Source organism: Pleurodeles waltl, chromosome 1_2 (genome assembly GCF_031143425.1).
Source record: "Pleurodeles waltl isolate 20211129_DDA chromosome 1_2, aPleWal1.hap1.20221129, whole genome shotgun sequence".
NCBI classification, from domain to species: Eukaryota; Metazoa; Chordata; class Amphibia; order Caudata; family Salamandridae; genus Pleurodeles; species Pleurodeles waltl.
In genome coordinates this window covers 955,608,746-955,627,749 of record NC_090437.1, presented here as the reverse complement: position 1 = coordinate 955,627,749, position 19,004 = coordinate 955,608,746, and the positions used below count along the sequence as shown (strand labels likewise).

Sequence of the window (19,004 nt, the reverse complement as noted above, 5' to 3'; positions counted from 1 at the left end):
TAAACGGTGAAGAGTAGAAGAGTTTGTTGATTGTGGGTGAGACACTGTGCATGACTAGTCCTCTACTAGACAGTTGTCTAGGTATGGTAGCACATGAAAATTAATGCACTGTGTATGCACTACCTCTACTGATAGACACTCTGGGTGCTGCAGTGACCCCAAAAGGTAAGCCTTTGGATTGGCAATATAATCCACTTACAACAAACCTGAGACAGTGTTGGTGAGCCTGATGTATGGAAGTGTGGAAATAGGAGTGACTCAGGTTAAGGGTTACCATGTAGTCTCCCGAACTGATCACTGGAAATAAGTCATAAACATTAGTCATCTTGAATTGACTAAACACGTACTGTGAGATAGACGATCAGTTGAAATGTTTTGTCCTTTTTGGGAACGTGAAAGTACATGAAATACACTACCTATCCCCCTCCGATGTGCTGGTACAATTCCTGTTGCTCCTTTGAGAAGGAATGCTAGAACTTCCTCCATCAGCAGCTTATGGTGATCCTTGCTGATGAAGTGTGATAAATTGGGAGAGATGGTGTGGAGTTCTAGATAGTAGTGATGGACAATAATAGAAAACACCAACTGATACAAGGTTATCTACTCCCAGTGCAGCAGGTACAATCCCAGCATTCCACTGACAGAAGTTGGGTGGTTGGGGCAACAGGCAGATCGTTTCTTGTTGGCAGAGATGTCTCTACTTCGGGCACCTTGTGTTCTGTGCAGTTGATTTTGTAGTATTTAGTAAAGCTGTGTCATTAAAAAGTGATTTATTTTTCTTTAAAAGACAAGTACTGGGATGGACACAGTAGGTATTATCTGAGACGCCTCAGACAGCTCGCTTTTGCTACCTTGATAGTCAACTGTGAAAAGGGTTGTACTTGGACCAGCTTGCCATGTTAGTAATAATTAGGAGCTACTCGCTTCGAGTCAGTGTCAGCTGAGACAAGGGCACACCTGATGTGGGCACTGGAGATGAATGTTCTCATCGTGGACAATCTTCTTTGCCCTTTTTGTATCCTTCTGAGAAGTGACGTAGCATTTTTTCTGTCCCCTCCCACTGATGTCTGTCATAACTAGGTAGCTGGGCTATTAAGTTGGTAACTGTGCCACGGCGCTGCAACGCACAATTGCACACGCTCCTGCAGTGTTAATCTTTTAAACTCGTATCTTCTGGCAGTGTAGAGTCTCAGTTCCCAGAATAAATCATGAAGAAAGAGTCAGATGGTACATGGGGGTGTAAAACGAAAGCTCAGAGGCAGTTGAATATGGTGGTCTTAAACAATGGTAAGAACTGTTCAGTGGACTCAGTCTTGAAGGTAGTTCCAATGAGGACATTTTAATCATCTACAGGTATGGGTATGTAATTGTGCTCTGCTGTCCCAATTATGACTGCATGATCAGTAAGGTGTCATCTGGCAGGGAATCCTTGACAAGGTACTGTTCCAAAGAGGAGTCATCCTTAGCATTTGTTCTATAATCACATCGAGCATCTTTCTATTTGTTGGTTAGCCCTGCTGGGAGACAGCGGGAATGCAGATGTGTCCTGGTCAGAGTCTGAATGTATAGACTGTGAATGTGGCATTTGTGGGGTTGGTAGTGGGGTAGTGTCTACTCTCTCATTCTTTACAAATGAAATATGCAAACTTTTAGTATCCTTTCCGTAGAAGGAACTGAAAAGGAACGACCATAAAGTAAGCAATGAAAAGAAGCAACAGTTTAAGTTTAAACATTTAATAGTGCACTTATTAATATATTCTGTACATTGCAAGTTAGAAACATTTTCCTTTATTGTATTCACTTTTAACTTTTATCACTCTAGATAAAAAGTCAAAAGTACAAAAAAGAATAATATCTGAGGTATAAATAGAAGTATATTTTAAATAATTAAGCTTTAACATGCTATCCTATAATAGTACACTGTGGACAAGTATACAGTTCAATGGTATGTACAAAATAAAATCTTACAATTTAAAAAGAATAACTTTGAAAAGTACAAACACAGTTTACATACTCAAGACAAACACGGACATGAAATACTAAAACATGCTTGCTTGCAACAAAACAAGTATTCTTCATCAGAAAGCCTTTGACATAATACTGACAATGGTAAAATAAAAAAAGTCCTTCTTTCACCTCCCACTCATACGTCATCCACTAGGGAACAGTATAAAATTAATTTACCACGAACACTTCATCTTCCAAGCAATACCTCACTTTACAGTAAAACCTGTAGAAACTGCAACATTTCAAAAGGGATCTTTCCGTCACTGCTGCCTACTGATTGTCATCTAAGGGGTATTCTTGGAGTTTAAAAAAGCAGCCATAAATGACTTGTGCTTAAGCAGCCACGATTTGCAACTAACAAAACCGTACATCAGGGCATATAAAAAGAACACAGGAACGGTTCTATAAATGTAACACATTTTGGTTGGTGTCCATTTCAGAAGTTAGGCCTCTTCCGTCTAACACAGTCCTGTAAACGATCAGGACATGGTCAAAATTCCAATGGAAAATTGTTGAGACAATTCCCTATCACCATACTAGTTATTGGGTCACATGCCCAAACATCTGATTTTAACAGCTGCCGAGCAAAAGTTACAAGGTACTTGTGAATCGATATGAACTATAGCCTTCATGGTAATGGCGGTCGAATATTATACATTAATTTACAACATATTGACACAGCTTCTATATAGTTGCATTTTAACAAACTGCTCCAAAGAGAATTATAGGTGAAAAGAATCCAAGTTTTATAGGTCGAGACAGGGCTTATTCCAGATAGTGGCGGAGTGAGGTAAGATGCACATAAGAAAGGAGCAGATAAAGACGATCCAGTTTTAACTGTAGAAGATCCATTTAAAACAGTCTGTGTGCCCACCACGGTCAAGCACCATGCTTTTCACTTGCTTTACCACTTTACTCAACACATTTTCACCAGCGCTTGTCTCCGTTTGCATTAGAACACATTGTAAAGTACCAACTTATCCAGCGGACACACCGGTCCTTCATAGCACTGACAATAAAAGTACACAAGCAAAGGGAGGGATATTATTACACACAGGAATGCAGTTTAGTATCCATAATGTTCCTCAATATATGAATATATGTACTATTGTTTTGCTTCTCAGAAGCAATCCATAATGTCCAACAACATAAAAAATAAATTGTCTTGCATTTTGAGAAACACAGTTCTTTGTTTTGCAATAAAGGCCTAGTCCAGAGGCCTCATGCAGATGCAAAGCAGCTTTAAACTAGAACGACACTGCTAAAGGTCCTTAAATAATTTGCAAATTGAGTTCAACTTCTAGCACTTGGCTTTAAGAATTGTCTTGAGCAGAGGTCATTATGACCAAGTGTTAAAAAGTAACAGTTCCGGGAATAGAGCATACATCTTTGGACAGATGGAGCAGTGGTCACCTAGATTTTGAGTCTTTACATTCTATATTCGGATTGTTGAATGAATCCCGAATCTTCACCACTTCAGCTGCGCAGAAATGTCCAAAAGCCTTATGGTACCATTCAGGCGTGTGCCCCCTAAAACAAAAAGTAAACCACACGTTAATGCTGGGGTAAGTAAGGTGATGAAGAAATAAGAACGGAGAGCTGCACACAAAGTGGCAAAACCTGAATTTTGTGACGCTGTAAAACATAAGTTACATGAAAGAGATACCAGGTATCATTTTACCTTTTTTCTTTACACCTATAACATAGTTACAAAGTTAGCATCACTTTCTGCAGCATGTAATTAGGAAGAAAACAGATTCTGTTCTATAGATAAGCAGTTCAAAACATTTTGCTCAAAATAATTTACATTAAAATCCTTTCATTTCCAAAAACACTTAGATTGAAAACACTAAAAAAAAAAAAATTAAATGTTTGAAGTGGCTATGGGATTCTGAACATAAAAAAAATATATTTGCTCAAAGTAGAAGATTCTGATGGAAGGTGAGCATTAAGACTGAGGGAGTTCGGGACAGCGTACAGACAGAAGGAAATCTGCAGCATCTTAACATGTTAAAACATGGTACAAACTTTACTAAATCTTATGATAAAATTGAGTTTTGCAACACCGTTGGGGTGGGTATTTCTCCTGCAAGAAACCCCTGCTTATATCCATGCCTCAAGGGCATACTGCATGTGAAACTGGTATCCTAAATTTTATTTTGGCCCAACATCACACTAATATATTGTGGAGTGCAGAGGCCTAGACCTTATGTGTGTAGGACCAGCCCAGTGACCTAGAGGGGCTCACCAAGATTGCCCTAATAGAAGACAGTGGACTACTGCCCCTATTCAGTGTACATCACATTAAGCAGTGGTGACAATGTTCAATGTTTTACGAACTATAGTATGGCCAGTCCTTTAACAGGGAGCTGTATCGGAGATGGCATTGTCTATTGACACCTAACATTTAAGGTTTCTGCTGTTACGTGAAACACAGACCTGGGGGCTGATATCTTGTGTACATTTTGAGTGTATGTGCGGTGGGTATGTTAGCAAGGTAGTAGAACTCTTGTATGAGTGAGTACTAAATTCAATGGGATCTGGGATCCATTTTGGATGCCCCTGGAGTAGCATGGCTCTAGATGCAACAATGAGGATAGCTTCCACAGACATGGCAGTGTTTTCCCTGTATTTCTGTGGCTGACAGTTAGATCCAGACACTGAAGTAAGGAGGCTGGAGATGAGGATACCTTCAGAAATTCTATGAAGACTTCATTAGCAAAGGGTTACTGATTAGTTTTTCCTGAGCACTGCCATTTAGCCCCCGGATGGGATCAGACATACAACTACTCATAAAAATATAAAACTGTGAAACAAACAATTCAGCAAAATATATATTGGAACAATCTGACATATTACAATAATGTTAAATAATGCGGCATGTAAAGCAACGTTGCCTTATCTGTCCAGCATAATGTTGTGAATGCCATTCACGTTATTGATTTTTTTCCATCAAGGAAACATTTATAAAATACATTAAACTTACCTTAAATCGATTCTGCATATGTAGGTAAGTTTTGATTTTCCCATGCCGGCAGGCTCAATCAAATAGCGAGACATGAGAACATTAACTCTGACGCCTACAATGGGAGCACGGTCATGATCCACCGATGTCATGAGCAGTGCACAACCACCTTTTGGTAAATTTGTTCTCCATGATCTAATAAAAGAAAACAGGTATTCAATTAATAATAAACAGAAGCAGATCTGCTTGTTAAGAAATGGCAATGTTTTTCAGTGACAATTTCTTTGTAAAGGGGTAAGGAGGGTGACAATGGGATCAGATAATGCCCAGAGGACAAACAGGACATCAAATTAGTTTCTTGTTGACTGAACCTCCCCCTCCCTCCATCCCTCCCCAATACATGTTTTAATCCTGGAGACTTTTAATAAGCCTTGTCCTTTCAATTATGCTCTCTACCCTTCGGCCCTTAGTCAGAACATACCAATACTTGCCTGGCAGCCTACCCTAACCACTTCAACTTGAAACACTGCCATACCTGCAGATCCCTGGGCACTAGAATTTTTCAGCTCATGCCCACTGTTCCTTTTCACAAACCTTCTCCAGAACATGGAAGAATAACTGGGCTTCTACAGCCAATCAACTCCCTTTAAACTTATCAGGGCAGCGAAGGCAACATGCAGAGTGAAGGGTTTCACATGTTCCCAAATGAAGGTAAAACATTTTTCACTACTTTGCCATTAAAGTAACTGCAAATTTACACTGTGCCTCAAAACGACTATCCAATATTCAGTCAATCAGAATTGGTTAGGTAGCAAAGATGTGCAGACGAAACAATGGCTAGAGAATGGACCTTTCACTGCCCTAAGGGTAATGGTCTGATTGACTATTAGCAGGTAAGAAGCACCACGCAAAAGGAGAACTAAGTATAGGACAAGCTCAAAGTCAGAAAACGTGCACCGCTCGGTAGCCAGACAAATCAATCAGGGGTTTTAAGATGGAGAATGCATGGGAAGCAACAGTATATCTGTAACTAGTAAAACAGTCCAGGTTGACATCTGCCCAAGGATAAGCAAAGTCTTCCAAATGGTTGTATTTACGTACTGTACAATAAAGCGGCACATTCTTATTTGGTGACTTGAGGCCATCTAAGACTTACAAAAAAATAAAAAAATAAAAAAAGAAAGGGAGATAGAAGCGGTACAGGACTTTCACTCAGCTTCCAGACAGATTTCTATAAACTTCAATGAGAGGGAAAACACTCCATTTAATTCACCACGGTTGCCCATTCATTGCAAGACCCTCGCCAGCTATTATCTACCTGTGGTGTATTCTTTGCTTCTGGTGTACTAGTAGCTGATAGTATTATCATTGGGTCTTGTTTTGCCTCCAGAGGTCCTTTTGATGTGAGGGACACGTAATTTGTTCCCATCACATTATATGACAGATGTTTTTATTTTTTTACCCTATCCCAGTCATAATAAATTAGGAATTTACCTGGGTATAGAGGTAATTTTAATTCACTCTCACCTTCACCTCACACCTTTGCATAGATCCCACCACGTCCCCATAACCAGTGGTGACACTCCCTCCTGGTTGGAGGCAAAAAAGACGCAATGATGATATTATCGGCTACTAGCACACCAGAAGCAAAGATTTTACCACTGGTAGAAAATAGCTGGTGAGCATTTAAGACTTACAACATTTAAGGTGTACACAAAGAAGGGACTGATGTAGATTTGAATGCTAAATGGTTGATGTTTTGTACATGCTTAGTTCAAGCAGTTTGATAAATATGGTACTTGCTGACTGTTTGAGTCAGAATCATATTTTTTCTTGCAGAGGTGGGTGAGATTATGTGGAGCTAGCATAATGCGGCTGCCAATTACTAACTAAAATACAGATAATAGGCTAATGAAAATTGGTAAGAGCCCTAGAAGTATTTATTCGACAGTGACTGCTGAACTTCTGTAATGTTCCAAGAAATGGCTAATAGTCCTGTTCATTATGGATTCATTTGCTCTACAAATGATCGCACATATGAAAGATGTGTTGTAAATCATGATGCAGTAATTGGGGTGGGAGGGATTTCACATGCTTGGGTACAATCCTGCTGTACTGAGACAGTCAAGAAGTAGTGGCCACGAAGAGAAGGAAAAATATCTGCAATGTGTCGGCACTTCTCGATAAGAAAAAAACAACAAAAAAAACAAGCTTTGTCAACTTTGATCAGTTACCAATAAATAAACCAATAAGTGGTATGATACAAAGTAAGCTCATGTTATGCCGTTGTAGAACGTTTTCAAAGTTGGCCACTTTTACAATACAAAACAAGTTATATATTTGATGAAAAGGTTCACCTCAACACTACGTAGTCCCTGGCTGGGTGTGGTGCCATACTGTTCTGTACATATTGATAGATCTCAGTCTGGTTTTCCAACGTTTCTATGACTTTAGAATCCAAAAGATCTTCATCCCATAGGTGCTGTTCTTTCAGAATGCGATTCAAGACATCCTCTGGTGCAGCTGGGACTTCAATGCTTGCCTTCCACAACCGAAGTGGTGGGCCATCGCACACCTAGGAGAAACATGGCTATTCAGTGCAAGTTCAACTCAAAATATATATTTTTTGTAGCACAATACTGTCACCTAAGTGCCGAGTCATACACAACAATAAAACCTTTAAATAGTAGAGTGGGCCCCCAGATTCAGCATCCCAAGCACAGACTAATTTCAAAAGAGACTAGTGCTGTTTCTGTAACAGAGAATACATTTGGAGAGATAATCGTCTGGGACATTAACTAAGGAGCATTCTCATTTTGTGTACGAGATTCCACGTGAAATTAAAAGCTATCTGGTGTCCCATAGACTCTTCTGATTGCAGAACTAAAGTCAAGTTGAACATCCATAAAAAGGGCACAGAACATGTACTGCCCCTAGGCATATATGGTGTGTATGTACACATTTTGCCCAGGATTCGCCTTTCAGAAGAAAAGGATGGCGATGTTGACTGTTTAGGACCCCTTCCACTCCCAAATGATGCAGCTATGAACTGCAATCCAGAACCAAGGCAATACACAGGCAATAATCCAGGCAACAAAGTTGGGAGAACTCATAGTAATATGAGTGTCTAGAGCTGGTTTCTATAGGATTCTATGGTTTTCGCTATAGATCGCAGTCTAGGTCAAACTGTGATGACATGTTCAGGGAGTATGTTCTGAAACATCTTAAACTGCTAGAGCAACTTTTATGGTGCACCCTGGACACTGATATGTAAAGACCAATCAGTGACCATGTTGGATAGCAATAGTTTTGTTATTACCTTCTTGTAAGCTAGGTCTGCGGGCTCTGATGTGGAACAACTGACCCAGCCCTTGAATTTCTCCTTGACCTCTTTCAAAAGACTATCGATGGATTCCTGGAGATAGGAACGATAGTCTGATGGCTCATCACTGTTCTGTCGCCCAAGCTCTTCCAAGCTGACTGGCCTTAGGTCTTGTTCCATGTAAGAATTCCTGCATTTACTCATTTCCTCTGGGATCTAAAAAGTGAATCAGAAAAACAGTTGGTGCACAGGATCCCCTCCCGTCATGCAAAATTTACTAAACAATAGCTTCTGCTTGGTAGAAGACCAAGCCTCTCACCCTGAATTAGTATTGTGCCAGGGGACTTAAATCTCTGAAAAACTTGAAGACCACATAAAGAGCAGAATAATGCACAGAATGTGAATCTAGAAAAGAATCACGCTGCAAAATACACCAAAGAACATAGACCAACTGCCAAACATAACCAGGGCAATTAGGGATAGGGTGATGTACATCAGTGAAGTACAATGTGATGTGCAATGCAACAAGGATCCGGCAGTGATTTGCATCAGATGCGTTTAGGGTAATTTACACCAAGAGATCACTAACTGCTTCAGCTGAGCAACACAGAACGTGCAATCGGTGAGTATAGGCTGGGGTGTTGTACAAAGGGGGCAAAGAGTGATGTGCAGCAGGGGGGAGATGGTTATGTGTCCCATGTGATGACAGACAACTACAGCCAGTCCTGGTTATTTTGGCAAGCAGTATTGTACATGGTCTCCTTGGAAAACAATATTTGTGTCAGCAAAAACAAAAAAATAGCAAGTCTTAGAAAACAAAGTTAAATTAGTCAAAAAGCCAGAACGAACTTAGGGAGCACACGACATAGGCCACATCTCATTTTTTATGATGCAGCAATGAAGACCCCGATTAATTATTTCAATGAAGGCTGAATTTTGTTGAATCAGTACCCAAATTAAAATATGGCATGCATAGTGAAAGTGCTTGACTCCATTCTAGAAACAGTAGGCTTAAAAAAATCCTCTACCAATAGCAAAGTCAGCAATTCAACAAATTACACGCATGTTCCTACTTCTTATAGCATCTCAAAGAGAACTGTCTATATGAATGCTGCAGACATCTTAAATCCCAGTCCTAAAAAAGTTATTTTTTTATAGATACTTCAAAACACTGTACCCAGTTACCATACTTTGCAGTAGGCTGTGGCTTGCATAGAGACACTACCAATATAGCTTGAAATGACATCCAAGACTTGAATGGGTTTGAGGATAATGGCTCTGCCTGCCAAGGGCAAATAAGGGGTAAATAATCATATCAGTCTGGGCTTTATCTAGGTTAACTCTTCATCGTTCAAACCAAGACTTGCCTGGAAGAGCTTCTTGCACTCTGCAATCATGTGTGCCAAGCCCTGGGTTGCTGCAAGGTTCTCATTCAGATCCTTCTGGTCCGGTTTGCCTAGGCTCTGCTTTCGCTGCATCACCCTATTGTGGGGAAAGAAAAAAAAAACATCAATAGATGAGGATTGGTGGTATGGGACAGTGTGGAACTAGCTTCAAATAAACTGCACGTCCAGGTTGCACAGATTACTTGCATATATAGAGTTGGCAATTATGCGAAACAGGGTCACATCTTTCACTATTACAGACTCCTCAGTTTACTTTCCTAGAGTTAGTTTTACAAGTGTACACCAAACACACAAAACACGAAAACCACAACCCATTTTCATTAGAAGGCAGCCCTGGCTTTCAGGGACTGACTCTCATATCAAGCTTAACATATACTTAATTGTACAAAATACCTCAAAGTCGAATAACACGCGCATAGATCTCCTTTAAAATGTCATCTGATCTTTTTATACTGTCATTAATACAGGAGCTTATTGTATCAGTGAAAATGAGTATTTCGTGAAATCGATCACGGAATCGCCACTGAACCGGATAGTAGCAGCAGGAGTTAGGCAGTTCTAAGTTGCCATGATATTATTTTAAGTATAGACCAAGAGTTTCAAGGACACAAAGACGCCCAAGTTCACCCATGTTTCTACTTTTCTTGGTTTCTTTTTTGTTTCCCGATGGATATTGTTGACAGTGGTCAACCATGCAGAGGTCAGAATTCACAGCTATGCTGTCTGACTGCCTAAGTCCCCAATATGGGCAGATTCGCTCTATCTCAGTAAAGTTTCAGACAACGAAAAGCACACCACTATATAAAAACAAACGTATCGCTGGTGTAGCGCTCAGTGAATTGAGAAGAAAGCACAAACCTGACACTCTCATAACAAACCTGGATTTACAGGGAGTCTAGCATGGTTCCCTAGGTGCTGGGTGCGTCATTCAAACAAAGGATTAGATTCCCCATAAAACGCTGCTGGGACGCATGAATGTGTTTTTTTTCCCCATGTGCTGGGTGCCCTTTCCCCAAAGACAGCCTCCAGATTGAAATAGTACACGGTTTCCTTGACTTCTCAACTGTGTGATCAGATCTAAAAGTTCTTGCCTTTCCCATCCTCAGCAAGACTGAACACTTTCATGGAATCTTCTTGCGTAAAGTCACCACACACAACTCGTGACACTTGCAGTCTGATCTATGCTAAGACTGCTCAGTAAACGTATCTGCGAAACTCCAAGCTTATAACTACTAGCCTGTCTGCTTGTAACTATGAAGATTGCCTGACACATTGAGAACTGGAAATCAACAACTGTATTTAGGGCTTACTACTGCTAATAAACCCATTGCTTGGTGTCCCTTATTTCGGAAAAAAAGGAACGGGATGGAAGGATTGCTCAAAGAAGTTTGGTCAAGTAACAAAGCCATTGATTTGAACTGAGATCCCACATTCAACAACTTCGCTGTTAAACCACAGCTTATCATGAGCAACAATCATTCCACTAATTACTGCAACTATCCTTTGTATCATGCCTAGAAAAAAAAACAATAAGTATGTTTTAGTTATCACTCACTCGATATCCACTAGGGCCTCCAAAATATACTTTCACGAACTAGCGCAGACCCTAGGAAACACTGTACCCTGACAATCTGAATTTTAGATACATGAATTAATGCCAGTGGAGTGGATTAGTGAATTTTGTCAACTAGGTAACAAAAAAGAAACCGCATCAGTCATTGCGCAAAGCTGGTGAGCTAATGCACTGCAGCTCCCTTCTGGATCATACAAACATACTATTCCAGCAAACTATACATTAACACAGTGGCCACCAAAGAGTCCTTCAGAATTTTTTTTTTATTCTGCAGCTCAACCAATTACCTCGGGGACGAATTTTCCCTTTTCAGTGTGTTGAGGTGAAAGAGGGAAGGTGCCAAGCACACTGCAAGGTTGGTGGGCGTCATCTGGTTTTCATCCACAGCAGCGGCAACGTCACTCAGAAAATACAGCAGGGTCTGCAGGACATCTCTGTTTTCGTCGGGTAAGAGCATAATGGCAGCCTTGATGGCCTGGAGACGCTGGTCTTTTGGAACATCTGCAAAACATCACACCATGCCACCATTAGCTTGCCAACATTTAACCACAGTGTCAAGTGTTTCCCTCCAGTGCCAGGAAAACCTTCAGGGTCGCGCTCGGCTCTGGGTGAGCGCATCCATTTTTTCCAAAATGAATGGTTAAATAACATCATCCCATATAAATATAATTAATGAATATGCTGTTGTTCCATAAATGATGTTGAACATTAGGCTTGCAAGTGTAAAATTGTAAAGTGGCAATATTCTAGAGTCTTGCCAACTTTGAACATGTCTCATCGAATATGATTCTATCAAGGGGCACTCCGTATAAACAGCATGTCTCACTTGAGGGAGAGTGGAAACAAAACGGAAATTACCTATAAAATCCAACCATATTAAGTAGGACACTGCAGGAAAACACCACATATGCGAGAAATCGAAGCGTCCCACTGGGCAAGAGCAGTGTGGTGACATGTTGGAAAAAGCACTTCACTGAAAGGCAGCCCCAGAAGGCGAGCTGATTACACAGCTCCATGGCTACAGAGCACAACACAGGCCTGGTCTGGGGTTAAAGCAACTTGTCTTTTATAAAATAAGGAAACCACAAGAGTGGCTCGTGAAATAAACCAGTCCCCCGCCATTTCAAAAGGGGGAAATGCACAAGAAATCGCTTCTAGTTGTTTAAAACAGTTAATTCTGGTAGCATCACACAGTGAAGAACCACACCAATATGGTCACGCGCGGCCCAAAAACGAGTTTACAGAATGCTACACTGAACACCCTAGAAAAATTCATCGAGTGGAAATGTATTTACCGCCAGCCCCTATCTGTCACCGAAAAGCCAGACACAGGCCCTGCTTTTCATTTAGAATTATATGGCATTCCTAAGGAGAAATGGCGCTCGGCTTGTAAGCTTCCCTTCAGCGTCTGCCCCTGTTTCAGGGCCAGAGGCCACATTTAATAAGCTGCTTCCTCTGCGACCACCCGAATTTTCCCGAGGAAAAAAACATTACAAGCAACGTGCGCTCAGGCCGCAGAGGATTTCCAAACACTGCAGTCGTGTGAACATTAGGATGTCAAAAAACAGAACTGAAGAGTGCCAATCGTGAGCCATGCCAAGGTCAGCTAAGGGGGTGATGGGGTCAAAAAACAGGAAATGTTCTGTACCTCCCCCAGCCCGAAGGCTGATACCGCTTTTTTTCCAGAAATACCAAAGCCGCATATGGTCTTAACGAGACCCTAGAGCAACAATGGGTATGTATAAATAAATAAATAAAAAAATAAAAAAATCCAAAAACAGCATATGACATTCAAGCACAGACAGCAGAAATAGTAGAAATATGATAGCCAAAAAAGAATGGGAATGGGAAAACGACAAAGCAAGTACACAATATTTAGCAGAAATCGAAAACTAGCCAACATAAAACTCACACCACAACACTTGGTGCACTTATTACTCCAGACCACTGAGGTAGAGGTTGCTCCTTTGCGACACTGCCTCAGATAGACACTAGCAATCGTAAACTTGTATATTTTGTTCCTCAAATTGCTTTCAATATGGGTGAGGAATGCAAAAGAACTATCACAATAGGCCCAAAGTTTTCATAGGAGGAAAAATACAGCAAAAGTTATTGCCGGAGTCAATTAAATAGTCTCTTTGGGCAGCTGGTACAAAACGCTGCTGTGAAAGCGGAAGGAGAGGTCTCATTTAGTTTGGAAGGAAGTCTCCAAGCCATGTCTTGGACTACATTTACCCGGGTTGCAAATAATTTGCTTCGGCATAGTAACAGCTCACTAATGGAGACCACCACTTGTGATGGTTCTAAAAGGAGACCACCGCCTGTCTGCATGTACTTACACTGGTAGATCTGCAGGAATGTCTCGGAGAGTTTGCTGGTCATGACGGGCTCAGGAAGGTCCCTGAAGTATTGCTTCAGCATATCAGCCACATCGTACGCCGACTGCCCGTTGTAGCTCACGCTGTCTGCGGAGCTCTCATTCATCTGGCGCAAAGCCTGGATTCGAGACTTGACACCAGATTTTCTGAACAGTCCAACCTGGCCAAGCAAGGAGACACAAGAACACTGCATCAGCAGTCGTAGGGCTAGATGAGCGCCCAACAGGGAAAACTGCAGACACTTACAACACCACTGAGTTCACAAGAGAGGCAAACAAACCTGATCCAAGCAATGGCTTCGAAGGTACCGCATGGCCTGCTGGATGCTCTGAGGCAGGGGCTGCCCTGTTCGTCGTACATTGACTGCAAGGGGTACCCCAAACACATTTCTGTCCCTGTAATCCGGGACTTTCATTCGCTTCATAAACTTCGGTACAGCCCTATAAAAAGAAGGAAAAAGATAAAAACCTTCAAAACCTAGGCACCCATCAATGCACTAAGAAAGTAAAGCATGTTGAGAAATATTTGAAATTAAGTAAAGTTAGATGAATTATAAGAACAGCATAATATACTAATCTAAATGAACACCCCTTTGTCAGCCAGGCAGCTAAGCAACCCCACAAAGTCCATGCAGCAGACACTCCAAGACAACACGAATGTTCGTTGGGGGTCGGATAGGATGGCCTTGGGGCGAAGTGAAACAAGTAATGATCAGCTCATAGCAAACAGCAAGACAAAGTCAGAGGTGAAAAGGTTCTTCGGAAAAACAGAGAAGTCAAAATGAATCCCTTCTTCAGCAACATCGGGTAATGCGCCTGCTTTGGTCCATTGAGGAAGACAGGCGTGTCGACAATAAGGTTTTTGTGAGTCAAACACTGGTTTTACAAATCCCCCACACTGGCCCACCAGCCAGCAGTAGGAGGAACAGCAGGACGCAAATATAATACATCAGACGCTGTCAGCCAGGAGCTCCAGCGCCACAAACGACCTCACTGAAGCGCACACGAACAGAAAAGAATTCACCGGAGCCCCCTTCACTGTTTGATTCGAGGGGAGCTTTTTTTTTTTTTTTACAAAACAGTAACAAAAGAAACATATCAGAAACTAAGTCTGTGGCTAATGGAGATTTCAGATGAACATTCAGGAACTCGAACCCCTCAAAAGGCCAAAGAATAAAAGGCGCATCAACACAACGCGAAGATGGAGACTTTAACGAGATTGAGAAACACTGCTGTGGGTTTGCCACTGGTGGCTTTTAGAATGCATAACTTTCTTGTTTAAGGCCTTCCATTTGCAGTGTGGGAAAATACAGCGACTGTGCCCTACCCACTAGGCTGCAAAAAGAAAGCGCAATGAACAAAAAAGAAACATTACGGTCGCTGCAAGCAGCCACTTCATGTTTATTTCTGTGGTTCAGGAGAAGCAGCGTCTGTGTTTGACAACGGAACAGGCATACTAACAGCCCTTGAGGAGGGGCTGCAGGATTCTTTTACCCCTAAGGTGGGTGTAGGGGAAGCAAAGCATATACATCAGTGGTTGAACTGCACAAAGTAAAAACAGAAAACCTGAATTCCTGCTTCCTCAATTTACCAAATTGTGTGATCCTAGGCAATTGTTTATTACACTTCCCTTGTTTTTGGTCATCATCATAAATAAAAGGACATCTAAATACATGACTTCTATATGTGCATTCTACAAAACCTTCTGTGTTTGATTTAATAAACTACGTTTTTAAGTGCAAGAGGAACCCAGCCCAAAGAATGCACTAAACAACTGACTTGCATCTTACTTCACTACTGACATTATTGTCAGGGTGAGGGGAAAAATGAATGTTTGAAAATTAATGTATGAAAACTATCGGTATTGAAAAGGACTTCTCAATGCACTGGTATAATGTGACGTACTAAGGTGAAACGGTTCTACATGTTAATGAAATATATATATATTTTTATTTTAAGAGCCCCAGTCATACTTTTACACTTTTGCTGCAAGATGTCTTTAAAAATAAAGGCGCTTCTAAACATAGGTGGTGCAGGATAACCTAGTTAGTTCCTTTCTTCAACTTCAATTAACCTTTAAGTAAAGGCTTGCCTGTTTATGCAACTTCTTTCTCAAGGTTAGCGCTGAGTCGAGTAAATTGCAGCCCAGTGCTGCCGCTGACCGGGGGCTGCAAATGGCACCTGGGCCATACTTTGAGCATCACCGGATTATAGGTTATCTAAAGATTATCCCAAACTTTAGCAAGATTCAGAGATCAGGCACCTCTTGGGCATCAGCACTGCAGGCTTCTCTCTCACAGAAAGACTAGAAGTACTCAGACAAGCTTCCTTCACACAATGAACCACCACCACCTGGGCATCAGCAGTGCTTTCTTGCTTCTCACGCCCAACAGGTCGTGATTTGGCACTAGTATTGCAAGCTTCACCACCACACAGGACAGGTGCTTGCAGGGCAGTAGCAGTGCAAGCTCCTCTCTATAGGCACAGAAAGTTTAACAAGTTCCCTCATGCACACACGGTGCACTGGACTATTTGAAAGAGATCCACGCCAAAGAACCAACGAGCCACTGAGATTGCATTCAAGGCTGCATGAAAAGAACTATGCACTGGCATATCGTTACAGATGATATGCCACGAGATCAGCTCGCCACCAAAGCGAGGCCAGCATGACAGTGAGGAGGGCTCCTTACTGAAAATCTCCAGTTTCCTAGGTTATCCAGAATATCTGTTTTTTGCTGGCAAAACAAAGGATCAGGGATATTAAAATAAAAATTCCTAGGTGCTTAAACGAAAAAAGAGTTGCGAGCCAAAGTGGATGACTACACAAACAAAACTATACACCCAGTGACACGTAATCCGAAGACCAGGGCTATAAAACACTATACACCTGGACCCATTCTTAAATGAATGGCTTGCGTTTCCTGTTAAATACAGAGCTGGCTCAATAGTATGATACAAGTGACTTCATCAAAAGCATATTCCACAAATTAACTTCATGATGAAGCAACCGCAGTAGCTGTACATTAGTGACATCCACAATCAACAGTTCCTGTGCGGTGGCACAGGCCAAGGCAAGTAAGGTTGCTAAGGTTGGCCTGAACACACAAGAGGCGCTCTGCATGGCGTCGCAGTGATGCTTGGGAGTGGAATCGGAATGCAGTAGTTGACAATCGTGATCCTGATATTGGCTATGATGTGCTATCAAACAAATCACTGCTGTTCCAGGAAGTAGTGTGGGCTGGAGGTGGGAGCTGCTGGACTGGTGCACCCGGAAGGGAGTAAATATTGTGCCCGCAAACATTAAGGTAGGAAATAAAATATTTAATCTTCAAAACGTGTACAGATCGTTGGGCACAGCTATCCCCACTTTCAAAGACCAGGTGATTATTTCTGAGAATTTTCATGGTATTGTATGGGTACATTTACAGGGATAAAATTGAGTTAGGTGCAATAATGCAATGTTAGGTGGGTGGACTTCCCAAGCGAGAGAGTGTGAGACTGCACCTCAAGCACAGGTCTGGAGCTTCGTAGCTCAAAATTAAGTGGTAGTGGAAGGCAAGTTTAATGAGTCTTCCTGCATTTTACATAATGCTACAGGATCTATTTTCCAGATGTGGATGAGGCAAGTTGTAGCCAGTATTGCATAATTCCTTTTAGAGAAGGCCAGACTGGGTTTTGGTTTGGTAACAGGTTTAGTGAGGCAAGGGAATCAAGCTGCTGGCTGGGATCTCTAGCATGCTGTCCAGGCAGGACAAGTTGTTTGCATGTAGGCTCTTGTGCATAATGAATAAACATGCTGATTGAGGACATATAAAGTATTTTTTATTATTGATGTGGTCGCAGAGCTTCAAACCTTCCCCTAGCATTGTTTCCGCATGATGACGAACCAAGGGAGTGGACTGATCTTTTGTGCATTTATGGAACGGACTGTATGAGTAACTGAGTGAACACATGTCGTGTCTACAGATGGATATCTTCAGCTGAGGGGCTAAGTAGTCTTCTCAGCAGCTTCACAGCTTTGAAGCAGGGACCTTCGATTTTGTTCTCTTTATTGGTCGCTATAAAGAGCTGTGGCTGTAGATTTATATCACAGGTGAGGGACGCACTGGCATTGCGTGTGCAAGCGGTTTCATTATAGTGGTAATTTGGGCTGTAGAAACATTCGCAAACATTAGATTTTGTTAATGTTCAAGCACATGCAGTTTGCGGACATCTACACATGATGTGACTGGGGTATGTAGCCCATCACTGGATTTTTTCCATTGTTGCTGAAACAGAAGTGAAAAAAATGCACAAGTGAGGCCCTCGTAAAAAGGTTGATACTACGAAGTTGTAGCAGAATCCACAAGGCGTGGATGTTTGTTTTCACTCTTGTAGGCCTATGAGTATTTATTTGTTAGGTTTTGGTGAAAGGAACACTCCCAGTTAAGTATCAATCTAAAAGACACAATTCGACATCTTACTTCAGGAGGTAAGCATCTTGCACAAGAAAAAAAGTGTGCCTATTTACTTTCCCTGCTACAATGTGCAGCACAACAACATCCCAGTGCTACACTGTGGACCGGCCCAGCCCAGCTCAGCTCAGCTCGTCTTGCCCCATCTCATCCCTTCTTGCCTTATTCTATGCTATCTTGTCCCATCCCATTCCATCCCTGAGCAGGTTCGACTCAAGGGCCAAACTGCCTAGGATTAGTTTCCAAAAGGACACCTTGGCCTGCTACTAATACACTCGCTGGAACACTACTACAGAGGACACTTTTCAAACTGCTGAAAATCGAGATTAGCTTGTGTGACTTCGACCGCTGTACATCATGAACTAGTCATACATCCTTACTTCATCCACTCCATCTACACACAGCTTTGTATTCTAATAGCACTTTTAGCGTGGGGTGACCACCACCAGCCCTTCAATTTGCCGGTAGTGTGAGACAGTCACTACTCACCAGCTGAATCCGTGCTTATTGGAAGGGGTGTATTTCTCCAGCAGGGCAGTTAACTTCAGGAGTGAGTATTTCTGCAGCAGGTTGATCTGCGCAACAGACTGGCAGCTTATCTGAAGTGAGGCCGACCTCAAGCTGGGCCGATGGGAGCTCTGAAAGCTGTGCCACCGTAACCTGTGCCTACAGGAGGAAAGAGACATGTAAGCGAAATTCTGTACTGGCACTGGTTAAATGATTTGCAGGCTTTAACATCTTTAAACTGTCCTGGCCATTAAAATAAAAATATTAACACAGCCCTGTTTGCTTCAAGGTCGATATAAATTCTATAAGCTAAATCAAATACTTTTCAAGCACGCTTACCATCTCTTCGGAAAAAAAACAAGCCTAAGCAGGATCAAGGCCCAGCATTGACAT

At 41.7% G+C, this 19,004-nt stretch overlaps 1 protein-coding gene across 2 annotated transcripts in view; it reads right to left on the bottom strand.

The window, feature by feature from the left end:
- Positions 1 to 1,721: 1,721 nt before the first annotated feature.
- DLC1 (DLC1 Rho GTPase activating protein) overlaps positions 1,722 to 19,004 on the bottom strand; it is a 1,219,048-nt gene continuing 1,201,765 nt past the window's right edge. For both annotated transcript variants that reach the window (XM_069200770.1, XM_069200779.1), the window contains 9 exons: positions 18,594 to 18,770; positions 13,932 to 14,091; positions 13,613 to 13,811; positions 11,561 to 11,774; positions 9,662 to 9,776; positions 8,292 to 8,510; positions 7,330 to 7,547; positions 4,994 to 5,167; positions 1,722 to 3,537 (listed from right to left, as the gene is read on the bottom strand). In XM_069200770.1, coding sequence (XP_069056871.1) covers positions 3,417 to 3,537; positions 4,994 to 5,167; positions 7,330 to 7,547; positions 8,292 to 8,510; positions 9,662 to 9,776; positions 11,561 to 11,774; positions 13,613 to 13,811; positions 13,932 to 14,091; positions 18,594 to 18,770 — 1,597 coding nt within the window. In that variant the 3' untranslated portion in view covers positions 1,722 to 3,416. The remainder of the gene's footprint in view (positions 3,538 to 4,993; positions 5,168 to 7,329; positions 7,548 to 8,291; positions 8,511 to 9,661; positions 9,777 to 11,560; positions 11,775 to 13,612; positions 13,812 to 13,931; positions 14,092 to 18,593; positions 18,771 to 19,004) is intronic.